We start from the raw sequence: 24,375 nt of genomic DNA, 5'->3' as shown, positions 1-24,375 counted from the left end.
TCAATTGTGTGGTGACCTAAGAATGTTATTAGGCAGTTCTCGATGAAAATCGGAATAAGACTCGTCTCCGTCATCTTCAATATCTGTATCCACCTCATCCCCAAAGAACTCGTCCTCAAAGTAAGATCCTCCAATGCCATACTCATGCTCGTGATGAGAAACTTCATTCGGTGTCAAGTGAGATGAACCTTCCACAAAGTCAGCGAACCTGAGGGGGGGGTCACAAAACAAGTACGTTTGTTAGAATAGGTGCAAAAAGTGACTAAAACCTATAATTTACATCAAAAACTGGGGAGGGGTTTTTACATCACATTTATTAAGCCAGGATTCTAAATTGCCAAAACGAGGTTGTCACAGGAACGTAACCCATAGCCAAATGTTATAAGGCATGGAGGTTATGTTATATAGAAAGCATGTGTAACTTCCCCAGCATAGAGTAACAGGTTTCTGCAGCTGTCGCATGTAAACATAGAATAGCTAGAACCAAAATGGAGCCCGACATCTTCCACGACTAACTCGCATTAAAGGGGTTACTTCGGTACTATTGGGTTCTGTCCCAGCACATATTAGACATGTGTATTTTATGGTCATCCATTATAAATCAAATCTTCCATTATCACCTCTTTGTGAACAGACACTGACACAGGAGACATCTACACCAACCTACAATAGGAGGTCAAGATATGTCCACTGAAAGGTATCGACAGTTCTTCTGAAACAGGATTCCCAGGATATCATGTTCATGAGGTATGTAGTCTAATGCTGTACAGGGACACTATACTATGGATTACTGTGAGGTGGTTGGGGAAAGGGGAGCAGGGGTCATGCTGTGACTACTATGGTGGGTGTAGTTGGGCTAGGTGAGGGGAACATTTCAGCGGTCCACACTTTAAGGGCTCGTTCGCACGTGGGTAAAGGGGCGGATTTTGACAGCGGATTTCGCTTCAAAATCCGCCCCTTTACAATGGAGATCTATGCAGACCGCCGGGCTTCTTTTTTCCGCTAGCGGCAGGCTGCTGCTAGCGGAGAAAAGAAGCGACGTGTCCTATCTTCAGGCGGAAACCGCGGCACGCAGGGCCTTGGCTTCCGCCTAGCAGCAGCACCCTCCTATGTCGGCTCATTCATTTGAGCCGACATAGGAGGGGAAAGCCGCGACCGCGATGGTCGCGGCAGGCGGGTTTTGACCAGAGAGAGACGTGGCTCGCCGCGTCTCTCTCTGTATCAAAACTCGCGCAGACCCCCGAACGTGTAAACTAACCCTGAAAGGCATCTATAGCAGGCTGGAGTATAATGTGATGTTCAGGCTGAGGGGGTATCTTTTGGTGGAAAGCGCTCTGATGACATTGCCTTCTGCCCCCCACTGATTCCATAGAGTGCTATTCTGATATAATGGAGCAGGATAGGACCTGCTGTATAACCAGAGCGGAGTATCAGAAGCCCCTCGGACGACACACATGGTCGTGTTTGCGGGGCCTAACCAAAGAAATAAACTAGTACAGAGGAAAATTAGTTAGTAAACTTACAAGTAGTAATGCCACCATTGTTATAGATGAGTGAATCCTTTAGCCTGGTTTGCCAGTTTATAGTAGTTCATTATATTCTTACAGAACGTCTACCACCACCTTAATCGCTCCCAAACCACTTGTCATGTTCACGTGAAGGTTATTCTATTTGCAAACATACCTTTTTTTGTGTCAAAGCACAATCTTGTTGCTAAGCAAACCAACTTTTAACGTATATGCAAATAAGTTGTATCCAGGACGCGGCTGACTCTGCCAATGCGCCATTGCCACTTGTGGTCGCTGCAAATTGGGACCTGTCAATCTTTAGGTCACGGGGCATGCAGCCACACCCAAGGGCAGCCCATCACCTCATTTGCATACAGTTTTAAGGGTAACCTCTCCTTAAATTTGTAAAAATGTAATATTAAATTTAAAAATATTAATGTCCAAACTTTCAAACCAGGCAAAAATTCAGTCACCTGGACCTGAAATAAGTCAGTCCAAACAACAGTCTTTCATACAAACTCTCAGGAGAACCTAGATGGTTATGCAAAGAAAAAAAAAAAGCGTGCCCTATGGAAGGGTGAAATGCTGCCGATAGTGTAGCACGACAAAGCTACATCTATACAATAGGCATGACAATACTGACATATACAGTCTAGCTAAAGGATAAAAATTGCCTGAATTCAGAAGTACCATGTTCTCCCTTCCTCTTCTTTCTTTCCAGTGAGGGGATACCATGGTCCTTGAATATTCTGACCTAGCGAGCAATAAGATGTACGCAAAATAAAACGCACTGCTTTGTAAAGACAGTTCGATGTTCTCTTAAAATACATTAAACAAATGCCTACAAAAAAAACCTCCTATATATTAAAAATCTAAAGAGAATGAAGATGATGAGTATAGAACCAAACTATCCGCACAATAAAAAAAAAAGCTAAATGCTACACTTAAAATATGTTTTTTTCTATACCCTTTCTCCATATCAGAGGCAATAACACGGGGGAAAATGCAAAAGGTCCTTTTTTTCTGAAAAAACAAAAACCAAAATAAAATAAAATTCAAACAAGACTTACTTCTCGTGTGTATGAGATGTATTTGGATGTTGGTGGTGGGTCAGTGTAGGGAGCTGCATTTGTTTAGTGAAGAATTTTGGACTTGTCAGTTCTGATGAAGACATATGAAGTAAGCGACATGTATGAACTTTATACCCCCTGAACTTTCATATACGTTGCGCGCCCCAGGGAGATCTGTTGAGTCTGTAGGCCAAATAACCAACTAACTCCTCCATTTCGCCACAGCATAACTCAGAACCAATAAGACTTTGTTCACATTACAGAATATTAAGACAAAGTGGATTCATCTGAATGTGGATCTCACAGCAGAAAGCCAAAGCAATGATTAGCCTGAGCCTTGAGATGCTGATTCGGCAGCTGAAGCAGCCATTGAAATCGCTGCAAAATTGAGCACCGCATTTTACTTTTCTCCCCAGTTTCAGTTGTGGCAAGAGGTTCAGGCCAACAATTGTGTCTAGGGCTAAAGACAAGTAGAGGCAGATACCATTTGGAAATTGGTGCCAATTTTTAGGCACAACCCACTTTAATTTCATTTGTGAGAAATGGTCCCTAAATATCTTCTAATTTAGGAAAAGTAAGCTTAATTACTGTGTAAGCAGCCATTTTTCTTGTGGCTGTGTGCATGCGCTGTCGGCTCTGCCTGAGGCCTAGAAGTTTGAACGCCCGCGCCAGAAGAAGACACGTGAAGACCCTGTTCCTGAAGAAGATGGAGGCAGTGCTGGAGATTTCTCTCGTAGCATTGGGGACACCCCCAGTGCTGTTTGGGCGCTGGGGCCCGCCCCCAGTGCTGCGAGATAACTCATTTGCATACCGACGAAAACCGGGATTTCAACTGAACGGCAGCGCGGAGAAGACATCTAAAGGTAGGAGAAGAATAGCCTTTCTCGAGGCTATTCCTACATGTTAGGGACAAAAAATTTGAGTTTAATAGTAGAATCCCTTTAACCATACACTATGCAGTATCATAACTAGCTTGTTTGTAAAACTATATGGGTTCAGGGATATATGTTTATTTTGAGAATTATTCAGGTTCAGGTGAGGATTATGTCCCCTAGCTGTACGAATAGCTGTGATCCTAAAACATAGAAGTTACCCCTTAACTGCACTTTAGAAATAAAGCAATGTATATATATATATATATATATATATATATATATATATATATATATATATATATATATATATATATTTTAATATATCTATAATATATCTATATATAGAGGCATAGTGGTTAATTTGTCTATCGTGTGAAATTTGCCCTTGTGATGGGAGTTAATCCTTGCTACTATTGTACATGAAAGATGGTGTCCAAAGGTAAATATTAGCTGCAGTAATGCTATTCGCCACTAGATGCTGATATTACACAGCAAACTATATATTCTGCACTACAAATATATCTGAACCCTTCCAATAACACAGACTACTGTTATAAAATAAGAATATGCAGACCCAACTACAAGTTTTAAAGGTTCAACTTTTTGCATCCAGGAAGATTTTTCAGTGATTTTTCACTTTTGACAGCCTGTCATAGGGTTTAAGGTGACCAATTTGAAAATCCTATTTAAAGAGGACCTTTCACCATTTTGCCCACAGGCAGTTCTATATACTGCCGGAAAGCTGACAGTACACGGAGTTCAGCGCACTGTCGGCTTTCCCAATCTGGGCCCAGTGTGAAGAGCTTACGGTCCGGTACCGTAGCTCTTCTATGGTCAGAAGGTCGTTTATGACAATCAGTCAGAGACGTCCTTCTTCACAGCACAGCCAATCGCGCTGTGCTGTGAGAGCCGGGAGGAACGCCCCCTCCCTCCCTGATAATGCTCGTCTATGGACGAGTACTGCGAGCAGATGGAGAGGGGAGTTCCTCCCGGCTCTCACAGCACAGCGCGATAGGCGCTGCTGTGAAGAAGGACGTCTCTGACTGAGTGTCAGAAACGCCCTTCTGACCATAGAAGAGCTACGGTACCGGACCGTAAGCTCTTCACACTGGGCCCACATCGGGAAAGTCGACAGTGTGCTGAATTCAGCGCACTGTCAGCTTTCCGGCAGTATATAGAACTGCCTATGGGCAAAATGGTGAAAGGTCCTCTTTAATACAGAACTACAACACAGAACTGTTGCAGAAAAGCAGCTAAACCAGGCCGTGGCCTGAAATAGTAGATGCCTTCAGACTTACACTGCACTTTCTTTCCCACAGTTATTCCATGCAGCCATAGTCTATGGAGAAGAAAATCTTTCCCATTGAAAGTATTTAATCAAATATTTTCACATTTCATACAAATATTAATTGTCACGTGCTATATTACAGGAGGGCCCTAGTGAGAGTAGACAGATCAGCCCTTTTAATCCCAGTGTCAATGAGGAGTCTGCCAGCCCCAGCATCATGAATCTTATGGCACTGAAGGTCAGGTTTTGTTTTTAAAGACCCAAGTAAAACCTTTACCTTTTTGGCGTCTGAATACGTGAAATCACCTTCCAGGCCTGGCAATCTGGGCTGCTGCAGTATTCTCGCAGTTCCTCTAATGCTTTCCTGGTTTCCTCTTCTCCTTGCTTCCTGTATTCTTCCTCAGTCAGTAGACGAGGCGGCGTAGGTTTGGCTCTGGATTTAACAATGATCCTATATAAAGTTATAGAAAGAGAATGTAACAAAAATTAGATAGTTGAGTGTAAAAAGCTTGCTTAGCAGACAACCATGTCAACTACGAAGCAGTGCACGTGTGCTACATAGGAGAAGCAAGAAAGCCCCCAAAAATCCATCTTTATCAAACCTGACATCTGCAGTCAGGAGAAAAATTGGACACATTAGACAGTCAGCTGATGTATATAGGCTGCTCAAAATTTATTATCGGATCTCCATCCTATCCATTTATCTGTTCCTGCACTAGGGTAGAAAAAAGGAGCTTGGGTATTTAAGGGTATGTTCACACGGCAGAAAATGTAGTCCATTTGTGAACATACCGCGTGATTAGCTGTGACCGAATGCCGATGCAGTGCACTGGCATCCCGCCCCGGATTAGGCCCGAATGAAAGGGCCTAATCGGGAGGGAGCCTTGCGCTGCTGCGAGATAGGGCAGCTCACTTCTTTTTTCTGCTACTAGCTAGTGGGAAAAAAAAAAAAAAAAAAAAGAGTGGCTCCCATTGAAGTCAATGAGAGACGTTTTTGGCAGCAAATTTGGATTCTGCGTCAAAATCCGCTGCCAAAAACTCTGTGTGAAATAGCCCTAAAGGGAGTCTGTCTCTAGAATGTAGCATATCAACCTCGTCACACAGATTTATTCAGGTAGCCCTAACCCTTGTTTTCCCTTTATTAATCAGCAACGCAGTTGCAGTAAGTACCAACGCTATCATTTCTCATTGGCATCTCGGTACAGGGGCACCGATTAACAAAAGCCGAACAGTTTGAGATGATCCCAACCCATCTGGGCTGGGCTGACATGCTGGTGTCTGGAAACTCCTGTTAAGACACCTAACACATAGAATTCACATCTTGAAAAGGGAATACAGATAATAAATCACATGAATACCTAATCTGCAAATTCAAGGTTAGAAACCTGAAATTATACTCGGACGTGCATATCTAAAGTGGATTGCTGAAAGTAGCCTTAAAAGTTCTGTGTAGATTAAAGCCAGAGTCTTTGTGCTTGCTATAATAGACTGAACACTTTCTTCGTAGAGAGCCCATTATGTCTATGGGAAAGATGATGATTTCACCATTGTCATGAGTGAGGGTTCATTACTGTAAGAGCGCTGAGACTATGGAACACTCCGCCACACAACAATGTCATAGTGATTCATTTAAAGAGGGTCTGAGTGTCTTTCTAAAAATATGCATTACAAGGAGTTAGCTTTTCTAACAGTATGCAGAGAGCCTTGTGGAACTAGACCGGGTGCCAACGTAACAACGTCTACAGAGACTCTTAAAGTATTAACCCCTTAGAGACAATTTTCAATTTTGTGTATCTTTATCTCACCACCTTCCAAGTCCCATATTTATTTAGTTAGGTCACATGGTGGCTTATTGTTTGTTTGTAAATGGCAACATTCAATATCCAGTACTGAGAAGACGCAAAAAAATTTTTTTTTATCAGAATGAGGTAGAATTGAAAAACAACAAATTGTGCCAATTTCATACGGGTATATATTTTTTTTAGAGCGTTCACGGAATAGTGAAAATTACATGTTCCATGGGTCAGTACAATCACAGCAATAGCAAATTTATATAGTATTTGTAATGTTTTGATATCTTTAAAATAGATGTAAAAAAAGTTGTGTCACCATGTTCTGCCACCTGCAATTAGGTTTACGGTGGCATCTAAAGTGTTAACAGCTGGTGCTAACAGCATTATACAGCCGGCATCTGCTGTGTGTGGATATCAACCCAGCTACAGAGATTAGGGTCACCTGAATCATATGGAGTTATCCCCTTGTGAATTGGTGCCTCTATTGAAGAGATATTGCAAAGATTCACAAGGGAAAGTAGCACAGGTTAGGTGAGGGTCACCTGAATCACTCTGCAGGGATGATATGCTGGGTTCTGTGTCAGACAGCAATGAACTTTTTGTTGCATGAAAGGGGTTGTCATGGACCATGATATTGAGTTCCACTTCTCTTCACGTGGTCATGCTATAAGCCCAGTCCCAATCATATGACTAAAGCTGTGCTGCAGTACCAGACACAGCCACTATACAATGTGCAACACTGTGCTTGGTAACTAGCGGAGAAGCTGGACTTGTTTGAGGTGGTGACTTCACATTACAAGTTAAATGATATTACATTAATACATAACCAATAGAAAATAAATAAATAAATCATCACTAGCAGACATGAAACCTTGATTTTTATTCACAATAGTGCATAGAAAATAATTCTTAAGTTACCTGTATAAGCTGTGTATCCATCGCACCGGATACTCAATCTGCTTGGTACAAAACGCAACTAGTATCATAACAAGTGCTACATTGCGCACTTGTATGCCAACGTACATCAGCAGCAATCCAATCAGTTGTAGAGTCCAGTTCAGCAGGTTTATACTCCGCTCATTTTCCAGAGGTCCATATTTATAGCAAACTGCAAAGCTGACGAAACCCACAACGCACAGGTAGCCTAAGAAGCAAAATGGATGTAGACAGCGGAGAAGGTTAAAATACGTTCCCAGATCTTTTCCCACTACTTAAGTTAGAGGGGTTTTCCAGCCCAAAGTTGAATTTTCAACTGTTCTAGCAGCCTCCAGGTGCACTAAGCTGATAGTGGATGGGCAGCGCAGGCCGGATCCCTCCGATTCAAGTAATAGGAATGCAGTCCACCAGAACCACCACTATGCAGGGGATGGGGCTGCTTTGCCGCTCCTGTTACTTGTATAGGAATGCTGCTGCACGTATCACTCATTTGTTAGCTGATTCTGCCTCCCAGAGGATGCTAGAACAGATGATCTGTGCAGGGTCCATGTGCCGGACACCAACAGATCAAAAACCGACGATCTACTCTGTGGATTGGTAGTCAGTATGAAATTTTGATTTGGGGTCAAGAAACCCATTTAATAAGGATAAAGCACAGAAACTTGTAATGTGAGACTTCTAAGTGACTAGACAAACTGGGTTTTCCTTTAGAAATGCTCTTAACCCGATGGTAGAAATATAATAGGAGATATTTATTTAGTAACAATAACCTGTACAATTCCAGAAATAATAAAAATACTAAAATACCTAATAGATACTGCCAATACTCTGTCCAGATTCCCTGGAAGTTCTTGAACACCAGCTGGATGATATACAGCGAGAAGGACCAGCCTCCGACCAGTAACATATAGAAAGAGCTTTTCTAGAACAAAACGAAGAAGAAAAACAAAAACCAAAAAAAAGAAAAACTGCTTGTTTAGGTAAAAGTAGGTAAAGTCAAATAAAAATAGACCTAAAACAGCATACAATATAGTGTACATATAAAACGACATGGAATATCAGATACAATGATCAGATAACCATATTTCATCTATAAGGAACAGTATATAAAAGTTCACAGGTCCATTTCTCCACCATATAGCCAAGGATATACAAGGCTGAGGATCACTAAGACAGGGTGACAAGTCTGTATAGGAGAACATACGCCTTTACACCTAGGTTCTTGTCTTACACTTTGGACAATGCCAAGTACTGAATAGTGTAACAAACTGTGTATGAATATATAGGTATAACTAAACACTTGCACAACTACAGCAGTTTTATCATAAGGGGTAATAATCAGTACCTTAGGCAGCAGCTTGGAGAGCATGAACACCAGTATCAGTATAGAAGCCAGCATGCCCACACTCATTCCTGTGCCATAGTAGAATAGCTGACTTCTGTGGAAGGACAGACAAAACAATGGAAGTGTCAAAGGTCTGTAAAGCACAGATACCACACAGTCAGTCGTGACAAGCGCTGCCATTTTTTTTTTTTTTTTTTTAGAGATACAGTCTGTTCCTATCCATTGCAGATGCTGTCAGAGGACCCTTCCCATCTTAATTGAAGTACAGTATTATACACCGCTAGAAAGCCAACAGTGTGCAGAGCTTTCCCGATGTGAGCCCCAATACAGGAGATATCTACCCACTGTCAGAAGGGCGGCCTTACAGCCTAGTCATTGCTGGGCTCCCCCTGACAGTACAAGGCTATGGAACAGCACTGTGGGGGGAGCACTGTGGGGATGTTCCTCACAGGCCAGTGATGATGCCATGCTGTAAGTGCACTCAATGATACTAAAGGCTGGCCCTTATAACAGGGCACTGTCAGTTTATATATACTGGCAGTATATAATACCACGGATGTCAGGGGTCATGAAAGGTTCTCTTTAAAGAGGACCTTTCACGTCCTCATCAATGTGCGGTAATATATAAAATTCGGCACATTGTCAGGTTTCCCGGCATGCGCCCTGATGCTGGAGATATTGGTGCCGTTAAGTCCCAGTCCGTGGCAACAGCCTGTTAAAATAATAGTCTCGTTAATAGTCCTCATTCACAGACATTGTCTTTAATGCTGCCATGTGACTTCCTTTACAAAAAATAAGAAAAAAAAAACAAAAAATGTCACACAGCAATAAATCACAGTCATGTGAATAACAGCGTGTCCTTCCAGAGTCCATCTTACAGGAAGTCAGAGATATATACATTAACTATAAGTATTCCTTTTTGTCACATTATTCTACGCAAAAAGATTAAAACCTACCGACTGAGAGAGTCCCCATAGAAAAACAAGAGAAGACCAATAAAGAACACAGCAAAGAGTTTGGGATCAAAGCCTGCCAAATGAAAAGAGAAGAACATGTCAATGAAGAGAATGAACAGGATATGTCCAGAGTCTGTACTGTAGGATCAGAGACCACAGAGAAGCTGTCAGGATGGTCAACAGCTCAAAATACAAAGACTCCTGCATTTTGACAGCTGCCAATGGGAAACCAGATTTTTGACTGGTACCTGAATTTTACACTACAGACAATTTCACCCGTATTACATGGTGCAGATTTTTCCCTATGCAATGGACTGCAATGGAACAAATGCCAGTGGATTTTGCAAGGGATTTGTCCACCGCATACAATTCATATATGTGTGAAGCTACTCATGGTTTCCTTTGTGTAAGCTAATGTATAGAGGTAATGAATAGACAACAGGGGTTTACCTATGTCATTCCCTTCCATGTTAAATTTTTCCATGTTTCACAGATACATGAGCCATGGCTGCAGGAATTGCACACTCTGGCTAACATGGTGTCCGACAGCTAGTGTCTGCTGTTAAAGTCCCTTCAAAATCTTGCACGTACATTAGCAGCGGACACTAGCTATGTCCGTGACATTTTGCATTCATTTAAATAGAGATCGGGTGCGTTCTTTTACAGTCAGTGTCTGTCCTTAACTGTCCATTCCCAAAGATGTCCGACTTTTCAAGCGGACAGCAAAACCAGACATGTAGAAAGTCGGACATCTTTGGGAACAGACAGTTAAAGGGGCTCTATCAGCAAAATCATGCTGATAGAGCCCCACATATGCGTGAATAGCCTTTAAAACGAAAGATTGTGAATGACAATCTGTTTTCCCTTAGCCCAAACAGCAGCACAACTGGGGTAATCCTGCCCCTATGAGCTGTTAGGACAGGTGGAATATTTAATTACCTAACAGCAATCAACCCCTATAAGAGGTCAGAGGACCAACTCCCCTTTGTGTTAGTAGCAAGTAAAAGGTTTTAGACATCTATTTAACAGGAGTAATATGACATAGTACAAACAAATAGTACAAATACAGCATAGGGAGGGAGCCTTGTGCTGCTGTTTGGGCTAAGGGAAAACAGATTGTCATTCACAATCTTTCGTTCCCCCTACGCCCAACAGCAGCACAACTGGGGATTTAGCAAGTATCGCTTTACCCTAGGGCGGGTGATCCTGGCAAGCTGATGCCAATACTGAATGTCCAAATGCTGTGGACTCCCTTGTTCGCCACTCAAGTCTATAATGTTTGGCGAAAGTTAGCTGAGAACTCCAAGAAGCCGCTGCACATATCTGTTCCAAGGAAAGAAAACGTCTCTCGGCCCATGATGTCGCCACTGCTCGGGTGGCATGGGCACGGATAAGGTCTGGTACCGAGAGGTCCTGAGCACGTAGGGAGCAGATAATGGCTTCTCTAATCCATCTTGATAGAGTTGGTTTGGATGCTTTGGTCCCCTTGGTGTGGCCAAACACATTGATCAGCAAATTCTCCGACTTCCGAAAGGACGCAGTCCGCTCAAGATAGATCTGCAACGCTCTCACCAAGTCCAACTTGTGCATTCTTTCTTCCCACTCAGAGGTGGGAGAGGGGAAAAATGCTGGTAAGACGATTGCCTGGTTAATGTTCTGAGGTGTGGGTACCTTTGGCAAGAATCCTGGGACGAACCTTAGTTGCACTCTGTCTGGAAAGAAGGTTATAAATGGCTCAGAAGCCGCTAGGGCTTGTAGTTCACCGACCCTCTTGGCGGAGGTTATTGCCAACAGGAAAGTTATCTTGTATGCTAGGTACTTCAAATCCACTTCAGCTAGGGGCTCGAAGGGGGGCGCACAGAGCCCCTGCAGAACTGCGGCCAGGTCCCAGTTCGGGACCGGAGACTGCACCTGAGGACGAAGTCTACTAGCCCCTCTTAGAAATTGTTTAATCAGAGGATCTAGTGCTAGCCGGGTCTCCAGGAGAGCGGACAGAGCTGAGACTTGGACTTTCAAGGTAGCAGGTGCTAGCCCCTTCTCCAGGCCGTCTTGTAGGAACTCCAAGACTGCATTCCTATCAGGGTCGCGCTGGTTACTCGAACACCAGTTCTGAAAGATTCGGGCGACCCTCCGGTAGCTCTGGTTAGTTGACTCCGCTCTTGAGTGCGCCAAAGTTCTTAGCACTCCCTGGGATAATCCTCTTTTGCCAGCTAAAGGCTGGCTACCCTCCAGGCAGTGAGGTTGCATCTGTTCAGGCCTTGATAGGGCCGACTGTTCCGGATTACCAGAGTTTACACTGGTGGAAGCCTCCAGGTGTTCCTCCGTCTCATGAGAGTGAAGACGGTGAACCATGCCCTTTCTAACCAGAATGGCGAGCTCCTTGCCAAGCTCTGGTTCTGCCTGCGTTTTGTCAATACCTTCCGAATCCTCAGTTGATGAGGGTAGACGCACTTCCGTCTGAACCTCCCCGGTATTGACAGGGCATACAGCGCCGGAGGATTGTCTTCCCGAACTGGGGAGCAACGTTCCTCTATTGCGGCGCTGTTTGAGGTGGCCATCAGATCCACCTCGGGGAGACCTCATCCTTTGGTAGGAAAGTGGAGGGCACCCTGGTCGGGGGATGACCTGGCTAAGGTCATCCACATTCTGGTGAGTCAGTCCCGCAGACTGTAACCTGGAATCTGAACCGCTGGCCGCTGGGAGATTCATAGATCCGAATAGATGAGGATCCTGGCGTCTGGTAACGTGGAGAGGGCTCTCATCTTCCGTCTGGAATGACCGTAATTGGCTATGATCAGGCTGTCCGTCCTGGTCCTTTACGCCCGAAACTGTACAGTCCACGTCAGAAGCTTCACTTGAGCTCTGGTAATCTCTCGCCAGCTGGGTAAGCGCGTTCTCTTCAGGTAACGCCAGGTGCTCTGTACCAGGGTCTCCCCCAGATGAGCTCCCCTGGACAGGGAGGCATCTGTGGTCAACAGGGTCTAGGTAAACCTGACCGAGGACCTGCCATCGCGAAGATGGGTCTGCCGGGCCAATCATGGCCGGGCACTGATGGTTCACTGGATAGGCTTTTTTAGTCCCTAGGGACAGCGATTCCGGACTCGCAGCTTCTTGACATAGAGAAGGTGCCTCCAGGTAGTAGAGTCCCTGGTGAATCCCCGGAACTGGATTAGATTTGATGGAATCGTAAAAAATCCTAACGGGTCTTCCTTGATCCTGGCTTAGAGAAGCCCTCTGTCCCATTAAAGGGCTCCCCAGCCTTACTAGGGGGCTGGGGGAAGACCCGTGGATACTACTCCCCTGGAAATAGGGGGGGCTGAAGTTCTGCCGTCTGGGAGGGTGGAAATTTGAGGACAAGGATTTCCATCTGGGTGTTCGTCCCTTTGATCTAAGGTCCTGGGCCGAGCTATGAGAGAACCTGCGAGTATACCTGGCCTGAAGGTCCCTTAAGGAAACCGCATCCCGTGGCGGGAGCGGTCTAGGTCGAAGATGAACCTGAGTCCTTCGCCCAGGATTCTGGAAACCAAGAAGTCTAGAGAGATATCCTTCTGGACGGGTATTCAAAGATGAAGTTGTTTGGGGCCCTAAAAAGGGCAAGATGTTCTCTCGGCCGGTGGAGCCTTGATGTAGCAAATGACCCTGGGACCTTTGCGTCGGGGCCCTAGATGGACGGGCCCGATTTCTCCCAGGATGGCAGACCACTGATGGGTCAGGGATCCTTCTTACGATCGCGGAAAGTGCCGCGTCCTCTACCTCTGCCCTGGGGAGTGGAGCGTCCACGCCCCCTGAAGCCTCTGGTGGAGGATCCTCGGCCCCGAAAGGCAGTTCTTCTCCTTTCAGGCGGCTGCGGCAGATTTTTGGTTTTAGTGTCCGCCAGATCCTCCATGATTTTGTCCAGGGCTTTACCAAAAAGCCTACCTGGCTCAAAGGGCAGGGTACAAAGCCCTAGTCTGGAGGCGTTGTCCACCCTCCATGGTTTAACCCACAACGGTCGCCTGGCCACAGTGGTGAGGGCCATAGATTTGGAGGCGAGTTTTAGTTGCGACCTGGAGGATTCAGCCAAGTGGTCCACCAGTAAATTAATATCGGTCATAGCCGATAGGAGGTCGTCCCGGTGGACCCCCGTGTCTATGTCCCTAGCAAGGGAAGATAGTTCGGCCTGTAGGGCAGAGACCACCTCATTAGCCGATATGGCCACGGAGGCCTGTGACGAGGCGACAGAGTATGCCCGCCTCAGGGACCCCTCTACGCGGCGGTCCAACGGGTCCTGCAGGCTTGAGCCGTCCTCGGCTGGCAGGACTGTCCGGCGGGATAGTTTGGCAACTGCCACGTCAACTTTAGGCGGTGGTCCCCAGACACCCTGCTGGGACTCTGACATAGGGAAGAGTGCCCTGAATCTAGCGGAAGGTGTAAATGCTTTCTCGGGTCGCTTCCACTCGCCCTCCATTACCTGGACCAGGTCAGTATTAGCCTTAAAGGACTTAGCCCTCCTGCTTGGCCCTTCCCCTGCCTCCCGATCACATGATCTGAGGACTCTGAAAAGTCTGCCCATCTTGTCGAGGGGAAACACCTCCTTCTCCACCTCCACAGGGTCCTCCTCAGAGGACTCAACCTCCCCGATGTGAAGCCTCAAGAGGCGGGAGGGAGGGCTCCGAAGCCTCCAGCCGGGGCCTCTTGGCGAGGTGGGAAATGGTCTTGTCCACCTTTCTCATGGACTGGGAAACGAAGTCCTTAACCCAGGAGACCATCTCTCTGATCGGGGTAGCCTCAGAGGGAGGCGCTCTGCATCCCTGGCAGTACCTGTATTCACAGGCATCAGGGAGGGGGATTTTACATTGGGCACAAGACAAATGTCTCCTCTTCGCCGTGGTCTTCCTCCGAGGGAGGGTCAAGGATGATGAGGAGGACATACTAAAGGGAGGAAGGAAAGAGACAAGAACCCAAGGAGCACTATATAAAAAATCCGGACCACAGTTACAGCCCCAGCCCACTCTCCCCTCCACCAACCTTGATAGCACGAACTAGCAGTTCCAGCTCTTGAGCTTTGAATCCTGAGGCAGCAATGCTTCAGAAGTACCTGTAACCGGAGCGACAGGTACCATCTTGTGGTGGAGGGGGGTTTAAATAGGCCGGCTGGGGGAGGGACAGTGGGCGGAGCCACACCCCCGCCACCTGGGTCCGAGCCACTTCCTCCTATTAGCCTTAAAGTTATTCACCAGCAGTGGCTTACCTGCTGATCTTCACTGTCATCCGACAGCCGCGGCATGTAACTCTGGCCGCACGGTCTGCGCATGCGTGGTTTCCCCGGAAACGGTCCCTGGCTCGGGCGGAACCTGGGAACCAAAAAACTAGTTCCCAGGCCCTGCCGGCCGACGAAAGTTCCTACCTGCCGGCACCTGCAGTATCCGACGTCCGCGATGCTGCCGCACACGCTCCAGCGGGGACCCGGACCGGAGCAGGGGGAGAGACTCATCCGGACCACGCAGCAAGGTAAAAAACTTAGGGGGGGGGAGAGGGGACCCCTGTAAGAGGCCAGAGCACCTCTCCCCCATCCACCTGTCCTGTCCCACAGGACAGAAAAAAACACAAAGGGGAGTTGGTCCTCTGACCTCTTATAGGGGTTGATTGCTGTTAGGTAATTAAATATTCCACCTGTCCTAACAGCTCATAGGGGCAGGATTATCCCCAGTTGTGCTGCTGTTGGGCGTAGGGGGAAAGGCTATTCAGGCACCGTAAATGTTATATTAAACTACCCCCCCCCCCCCCCCCCCGTTTTAAAATAATAACCTAAAAAAGAATGTGATCTACTTACTGAACGTGCACGCTGGGCGGGCATTCAGGGTGTGTCTTCATCTTCGTCCACGCCTCTTCTTCCTCCGATGTCCTCGAGTCCTGTCTTCCTCCGGCGCTCGCGAACAGACGTTGATTAAAAAAAAAAATAAAAATAAACTGGGCGCATGCGCAGTAGCTGTAGTAGAAGCCGCATGCTACTGCGCATGTAGCCAGGCTAATTTTTTTAAATCCGTGTCCGCTCGCGAGCGCCGGAGGAGGACGGGACCCGAGGACATCGGAGGAAGAAGAGGCGTGGATGAAGATGAAGACACACCCTGAATGCCCGCCCAGGGTGCACGATCCGTAAGAAGATCACATTCTTTTTTAAGTTATTATTTTAAAACGGGGGGTAGTTTAATATAACATTTACGGTGCCTGAATAGCCTTTTTAAAGGCTATTCACGCATATGTGGGGCTCTATCAGCATGATTTTGCTGTTAGAGCCCCTTTAAGGACAGACACGGACTGTTAAAGAACGCACCCGATGTCCATTTAAATGAATGCAAAATGTCACGGACACAGCTAGTGTGCGCTGCTAATGTCCGCACAAGATTTTGAACGGACATTAGCAGTGGACACTAGCTGTCGGACACCGACGGTAGTGTGAACGCTCCCTAACATCAGGAGGCGTCCACCTTTCATGGAAACATTGGAAAGGAATGTGCTAAACTGCTGGCGGGTTACTCCATTATTATTGGACAATCTGCAAGTTGGTATCGGTAATAAACAGGTCACATAACTCTGACCAGCTACTGCCTTATGTTTATATGCAACCCACCTTTAGAAAGGATGACACTATAAAGTGTGTCTGCCTCATTGACATGCACTTTAATGCAAGTCTTGTTGCTCTGGAGATCGACATTTATGTAAGTATCATTTAACTTCTCCTTAAAGAAGGAGAAGAAGTCGAACACAATAAAGCCTTCCAATTCCTTCAGCTTCTCCTCGCTATCCACCTGCGTTACTCTGATCATTCTGGTGCTGTTAACCCGAATCTATAGGAAAGAAGTAAAAAATTAAATGAAAAAATATATATATATTTTGTAACTATACAGCTGGCCTCGAAGAATGACCTCACTGCAAATATATTTATATCTATATATACACAGACGGCAACTGACTGATCAGACAACCAGTGGTTGAGGCAAGTCATCACTAACTGGCAGATCATTTGTTTCCTGGGAGTTTAGAGGAACCAAGTACAGAGACTGAAGGGGGATCCTGGAAGTTTGATAACAGGAGTAGGAGAGTGAGGTGAGCATGGTTTTTGAGCACCCAATATGCTCTTTAGGCTCTGTACAGTCAGGTAGGTAGTCCTGGGCTAGAGCAGACATTAGCATATTGTGCTGAAAGTGACAAAAGATTGATCAGGAACGATGAAGGCTAGAGAAAGAAATCCAACTGTGCTGGAACAGGAGACTTGTTTAACCCCCCACCCCATGCTAATAAGGGCCCACAACCTCCAATAATGCTACTGTCACCACACACCATCTGAACAGTCTCTCCCCTCACCTTGTGAGAGTGACAGATAACCCTCAGTGGATTCTGTACCAGCATTTGCATATTATCTGCTCTGCTCCAGACACTGCTGACACACTGGATAGGAAAACACCTTTAATCCACATTGTCAGTTTGCCAATTTTAAACATGCCGAGAAAAAGAACATCTAATTTGTCGCAAAATTCTAAACAACTAGAGCTATGAAGGTAGCCAGAAGTCACAGAGTTCTCCTCAAGTAGTATAATCGACGCCAACAACACACTCATTATATAGCGTCCCAGCAAGCTGCTGAGATGTCGGAACAATCACAGGCACGGCGTGAGGAACAAGTTCAGCAGCAGGACAGCTTGAGAGCTGCCGAAATGCCGGAGCAGGCAAACCATCAACGGCAGCAACTTGCTGAATATAGACGGATCATTGATGCCAACAACACGCAGATGAAGTCGCACCCAGAGGCTAGTAAGAAAATACATTATTAGTGTTTTTTTTAGACACCATTTTCCTCTAGATATCTTTGCTTGAACTACAGTGTCAATGTAAACTAAAGGACAAATGGGGTATACCAGATAAAGACATTGCTACAATAAAAAAAAAAAAAACAGGTTAGGCACCTACCTGCACTTTAGTCCAGATGTCAAACCACTTTGGTTCTAATAGTTTCTTATAGCAGAAGTTCTGTGAGGTATTATAGGTACCAGGCTTTCCTTCCTCCAGCTGAATGACTTTTACCCGTGTTCCTTAAAGAATAACAACAATTTACATATCAATAAATGAGATGAGATCTGAAAATAAATCTGAATTACTAAATATTTTAGGCAATAAAGTGTGTTCACATATAGCGACAATGATGACACAGGAAGCTGCAAGTACTACATGAAAGACTGCCAGGATGGGAACTCTCCCCCCTCAATGGCATCTCAAAGAACCCCATAGACTATCATTGGATCCAGTGATTTCTGCTGGTTTTACACTGACAAGCAGAGAGAAGAGGCCTCCATGTAGAACTGTTCTCTCCACCTACTTTAGGCAGAATCTGTGATGGACTGCAACACAGATGTGAACCTAGACTTATCCATTGTCCTGGTCCAGAATGGACGAAACAATAAGGTTACATTTAATGGACGTCACACAGCAGCATTCACTTCAGTGAATTCACATCACAATTCTGGTGATGGTCCATTGTCACAGACCATCAAAATATTTGTCATGTGCCATTTCCAGCCATTTTCAGGGACCCCTTCCTTTCACCTCTTACACATAAATTTAGCCTACAACTGATCCGTGCAATGACTAGATCCCTAGGGACACCATGGACTATAATGGGTGCTGTCGGGTATCTATTATTTTCTCACAGACATTGCCAGACGAGTAACTCGGGTTTGCAGGGTGTCAGCAAAATCAGACTAAAATTGGATGTGTATGTAACAAGATGCACAAAAAAAATACAGAAGTGTGACAACAATATCAACCTCTTGTGTACTTTGTTATATTCTGTTAGGTCCTTATTAGTAAACAGTACATAAAATGGGCATTGCCCAAATTTAGCAAAATTTGTGAACATGTATGCCAGTATGAAGTGACATACAGAAGAGGAATGTACCTCCAAATATGGCATTCCTTATGTAGGATCCGTTCACACGGGGATTCCACGGTGCATATTCCGTCACAGCTTTCCGCTCCGGATTAGGCCCAAATGAATGGGCCTAGGCAGGAGGGTGCCGTCGCGAGGCGGACACCGCAGCTGAATAAGCCGCAGAATCCGCCTGAAGAAAGGGCAGCTCGCTTCTTTTTTCCCATGAGCAGGAACATGTCGTTCATGGAAAAAAAAGAACACTAGCGGTCTACACAGACCACTATTGGGAGGGGGCAGATTGTGACATGGATTCAGCACCAAAATCAGCTCCCTCTTGCCCCATGTGAACGGGCCTTTAAGATACTTCTGGGTTTTTAAAGGTGACCACCGGTGTCCGTATGCAGCCTTCAAATGAATGGGTTTTTAAAGCTGACAGCCAGCAAGCCGTCCCCTGTCCAGTTTTCCCGGTTTTTAGGACGGAAACCCCTGGGCAGACAGCGGTGGTAGTGTAAATGCACCCACTACACTGACATACAAAGCCATTCACAACCTGTCCCCTCCATATATCTCTGACCTAATCTTCCACAACCTGCCTACATGTAACCTCCAATTCTGTCAAGATCTCTTACTCCTCTCTGTTCTTATCTGCTCTTCACAAAACTACTTCTAAGACTTCTCCTGTGCACCCCTCATACTCTAGAACCCAATAACATGACACACGACTGTCCGCCAAAATCACAAGCTTCAAGAGGACATTGAAGACTGAGCTATTCAGGAAGTCCTACAGTCCTGAACAGCTTCTACCACACCTACTGTCTCTATATCCCTTCTCTCAGATTGTAAACCCTGACAGGGCCCCTACCTCATTGTAGCGGTTGGTCACTGTTAGTATTGTACTTGTTTTGTATACTTTGTATGCAAACCCTCAAATGTACAGCACCATGGAATTAATATAATAATGTACAGCACCATGGAATATAATAATGTACAGCACCATGAAATTAATGGTGATCTAAAAATAACAATAAGACTAATGTGGTAAGCATTCTGATTTTTTATACACTAATGTGTGCATGAGCAAGGGACACATACATTTCAATGAATGAACCCCGCCATGACCAGACAGGAGTTGGGCCTGTCCTGACTTTTGCATCTGGGCTCATAGTCCTATGTAAACCATGGGGATGTATGTGGGGGCCACAGAAAAGAATAGGCCAGTGTAAAATAAAACCAATAGACACAGGAAATACAGCCGTGTGCTCACAGGCGGTAGTTTACATTTTTCAGCAGCTGGAGATGATCTTTTTCCCCAGCTTTCCCACACTCCTGAATAGTTACTCATCTTAGTTCTGCAGTAATTCAGCACTATATAACTAGGCAGACCTGTCACTCAGGAGCCCAGGAGAGCTGGGTGACCACTTGTGTGGGATTGTCTCTCAGGCGTGTGCAGGAGCTTACAGCTGTGACATGTATCCTTATACAGGCTTATGCCCGGGTCACATTACACACTATGGGTGCAGCCATTTTCCGGGAGGTGCCCTATTCCTTAGAAGTCAGGGACGCGCACAGCGCAGTGATGCAGAACCGCTTCCAGTGTGCACAGGGTGGAAGTACATAGTCCTCATCATTACCTACTGCCGTAGCGCATGTCATTGAAGCCAACAGCAGCACAGTCACCGCCGTCCTCATCATTCCACATCCAGTCACTTCTCCCGCCATAATCATTGACTCAAAAGTCTCACCCAAACGAGGCATGAAACGCAAACACTTCCCCACCGGCCGCTGCCAGGGATAAGACGTTTTGAAGCTGCTTGATGACGTCATAGTCACGTGACCGTATATGGAGAAGGGCGGGGGGGGCGTCTATCCATCTATGCAGCAGGCTAGTCTGGACAGAGAGGGAGAGATGGGGGAGAAGTGACGGGCACCAGACTGAGGGAATACATGAGCCCTGTTCACACAGAAGGGGCTGTCGTGCTAACGCTATTGTGTGTTTTTTCCATCTCTCTGTTATTTATTAAATCTGATATTTGGCATTACCATTATTCAGTATACTTCTTAGTATATGTGGCTGAGAGACCAAAGAGACCAGTGGCCATTATTACTGAGGCAGAGCTTCCAGGAAGCATCTGATAACGCTGCTATGAACGCTAGTGTGAACAAGGCTTTAAAGGGCAATACGTAGTAGAAGTGCCAGCCTATTCCTCTAACGCTAGGTTCACACCTGCGTTCTGGTCTCCGTTCTATGGTTTCCGTCTTCTGCATGCCAGAAGACGGAAACCATAGACTGGGTCCGGCCGTGCGCAGCGGTGAGCGTTTTATGCTCTCCGCCGCGAAACCGGATTTTTTTTATCCGGACACAGAGTACTGCATGTCCGACTCTGTGTCCGGATTATAAAACCCGGTTTCGCGGCGGAGAGCGCAAAACGCTCACTGCCGCGCACGGCCGGACAGCTTTCTCACCCATTCAAATGAATGGGTGAGAGAGACTCCTGCAGGTTTCCGTCTCCTGCCTCTGTTTTAGGCAGGAAACGGAAACCTAAAGTACGGAGAGGGCAACGCAGATGTGAACGAGCCCTAAGACTGCACAGCCATGTTCGTGGCAGTAGATAAACACATACATGTTATGGCTCCAATAGCTGTTTTGTATCGACAGGTCCATCTTTCTTCTAACATCAACACGCCATAGCTATGAGAGGTGCAGAGTACAGATGAGCGAGTACTGTTCGGATCAGCCGATCCGAACAGCACGCTCCATAGAAATGAATGGATGCACCTGGTACTTCCGCTTTGACGGCGGCCGGCCGCTTAACCCCCCGCGTGCCGGCTACGTCCATTCATTTCTAAGCAAGCGTGCTGTTCGGATCGGCTGATCCGAACAGTACTCGCTCATCTCTAGTGCAGAGACTCCAGTCAGTTTTCTGGGAGTTACATATTGATAACCTATAATAAGTCATTATCTAATATTTAAAGCTCCCCATTCCCAGGATCCAAAAAAAGAGTTGCTTGAAGCAGTTGGGTGAGCACTGTTTCTACATCACAGGCCAGTGACATCATGTTCGTTCATCACGTGACCTGTTTGTTGCTCAGTCCCATCCAAGGCCAGTCACTACTGCATTGTGCTTGGCCCAATGATGGGGTCTCTTCATACAGGTGACATTGCCAGTGTCAGATCCTCATTGACTTGATATTGATGACCTATCCTGTGTAATGTCTAGAAAACCTCTTGAGGCTAAGGCCTCGCGTACCGGGCCTCTTTGAAAAAGCGCTGAAAAAAAAACTGCAAGGGAAACTTATCACGTTTTTTTCTGCTGCAGTTTTCAGTTCTACTTCAGTTATATCCATAGATATAATTGATATGGTGCAATTTCCAAAAATGTGACAGTTTTAGAAATGCCAGCATTTCCACTGCACATATTTTTCCAATCTGTGGATGGGATTTGCTAGAATCGCATCCACTTTGGGGGTAATGTAAAATCCAGCGGTTTTTGCTGTGGTGTTTAGGCCACGTGAGGCTGAGACCTCACACTGCAGAAACGGAGCTTTTTTTTTTAAGCAGAATTTGCTGCGTTTATTTTGGCCAAAGCCAAGAATGGCTACAAAAGGAGTGGGACATATAAAGGAAGTTCTTATAAGTCTGCCTTTTCCTCAATCCACTCCTGGCTTTGGCTCAAAAAACTGCTGCAAAATTTGCAACAAAAAACGTGTTGTGATAAGCTGTCATTTAGCAGAAGGGAGATTTCCCATTACTAGTCTGGTGTTGGCTAAAAAAAGAAAATGCAGCAAAATCTGAAATAAAAAAAAGCAGCTTTTCTGCAACTTAAACCTAAAGGGCTTTTTAACAAAAGGCTCAGATTGAGGCTCAACATTGTGTAAAAAGAGGGGTTTTTGTTGCTGATTTTGCTGCATTTTATAACCCAGATCTAATAGTGGCCACAGAAGGAATGGGAAATATGGAGGAAACACTTATACGTCGCCCTTCTGCACAATTCACTCCTGGTTTTAGTTAACAAAACCGCAGCAAAATCTGCAACAAAAAAGCTGCTTTTGCATTACATTAGGCCTTAGCCTGAATTGTCTGCATTATATGACCTTATATTGTCAGCATTACTGACCTCATCAGTCCACTGCTGTAAGAATGTTGCTTGGGTCTCCTGCTGGTCTATACTTCTGGGACTCTCTTGGCAAACCAAAAAGGCTGCTTAGCCAAGCACTGACAGATATAAGTCACTTCGGCCAATGTCGGAAGTGGCGAGGGATTGGTCAGATGAGTATGACCTTTTTTATTTTCATCCAATTCTACATTTTTACCTGGTAAACTCTGTTAGTAAATGAAGCAGGAATCACAGTATGCAGTGGTGTAACTAGGAACGGCAGGGCCCAATGGTGAACTTTTGACATGCCCCCCCCCACGCCGAAGACCCCGACCAACCGCCCCCTCCCGCATTCCTGTGCGCTGTATTATTCCCCATAGTGGCCCCTGCACACAGTATTATACCCCATAGTGGCTACATTACACAGTATTATGCCCCATAGTGGCCCCTGCACACAGTATTATGCCACATAGTGGCCCCTGCACACAGTATTATGCCCCATAGTGGCCCCAGTACACAGTATTATGCCCCATAGTGGTCCCGTTACACAGTATTATGCCCCATAGTAGCCCCTGTACACAGTATTATGTTCCATAGTGTCCCGTGCACACAGTATTATGTTCCATAGTATCCCCTGCACACAGTATTATGTTCCATAGTGGCCCCTGCATACAGTATTATGTTCCATAGTGGCCCCTGCATACAGTATTATGTCCCATAGTGGCCTCAGTACACTGTATTATGCCCCATCTGAAAAGACCCCTGAGTATAATAATAGTGATTGTGGGGCCCGCAGCGTCACTTACCGATTCCGGCCTCTGGAGTAACTCCAGCCAGTTAATGGCCTATTAAGAAAAAAAACAAAACGCAGTGGTCGCTGCTGTCGCTGGGCCCCTAATGTCCCGGGCCCTGTGTCAGCTAGTACCGCTGCTATCCGGTAGTTACGCCACTGATAGTAAATAAAGTTCTGTATGAGGAACCTAAGCTCCATCTTTTATAAAGATATATTATGATGTAGGGTTATGCAATTAATAAGATTAGTTTAATTAATTAACCATTTCAAAGAATCATGATTCAGATTTTGTCAAAATTGTAAAATTGCTGTTAGCTGTGCCCTAATGTAGTCAGTAGAGGTGGGGGTGAGGACGCTTACATCACATATATCTGACTGCTCCTCCCTATGCAGCTCACTGAACTTTTTTAGTATCTTTAAATAAAAAGTGAAAATCCAGATTAAAATTAAGAATCAACCTAAAATTTCAACAGAATTGAGATGATATATTTAGGCAAAAATTGCCCAGTCCTGTTATAACATTATTCAGCAAAGAACTCTGGACCTATGTAAATTTCTTGCAATAAAATTGTATGTACATTTTAGCCCCTTTAATGCTGCAGCTCATTGAAAGTGCACTAATACCATTGCCCCCTAAATATCCCCGATCTTCATGGGATATAACATATTCATTTATAACAACCATAAATCACATATTAACCTGATGAGTGAGAGCTAACTCTAAGGTTCGCACTAACACCGTCTGTCCATTGTTCTGGTCCATTGGAGGACCAGCACAACTGAGAAGCTGGCTGCTAAAATAATAGTTTCAT

The 24,375-nt window shown here is 45.4% G+C and overlaps 1 protein-coding gene across 1 annotated transcript; it reads right to left on the bottom strand.

Annotated features, from left to right (window-relative positions):
• On the bottom strand, positions 1–20,446 carry NEMP1 (nuclear envelope integral membrane protein 1). Its single transcript, XM_075262874.1, is given in 11 exon segments — positions 1–208; positions 2,199–2,233; positions 2,235–2,262; positions 5,019–5,192; positions 7,453–7,678; positions 8,278–8,392; positions 8,816–8,909; positions 9,772–9,844; positions 16,382–16,598; positions 17,719–17,840; positions 20,308–20,446. Coding segments are annotated over 11 exon segments (1,416 nt in total). The 5' UTR covers positions 20,432–20,446.
• Positions 20,447–24,375: the final 3,929 nt, after the last annotated feature.

This window comes from Leptodactylus fuscus, chromosome 2 (genome assembly GCF_031893055.1).
Source record: "Leptodactylus fuscus isolate aLepFus1 chromosome 2, aLepFus1.hap2, whole genome shotgun sequence".
Taxonomy (NCBI): domain Eukaryota; kingdom Metazoa; phylum Chordata; class Amphibia; order Anura; family Leptodactylidae; genus Leptodactylus; species Leptodactylus fuscus.
The sequence above is the reverse complement of the archived record's forward strand: the minus strand, read 5'-3'. Positions and strand labels throughout refer to the sequence as shown.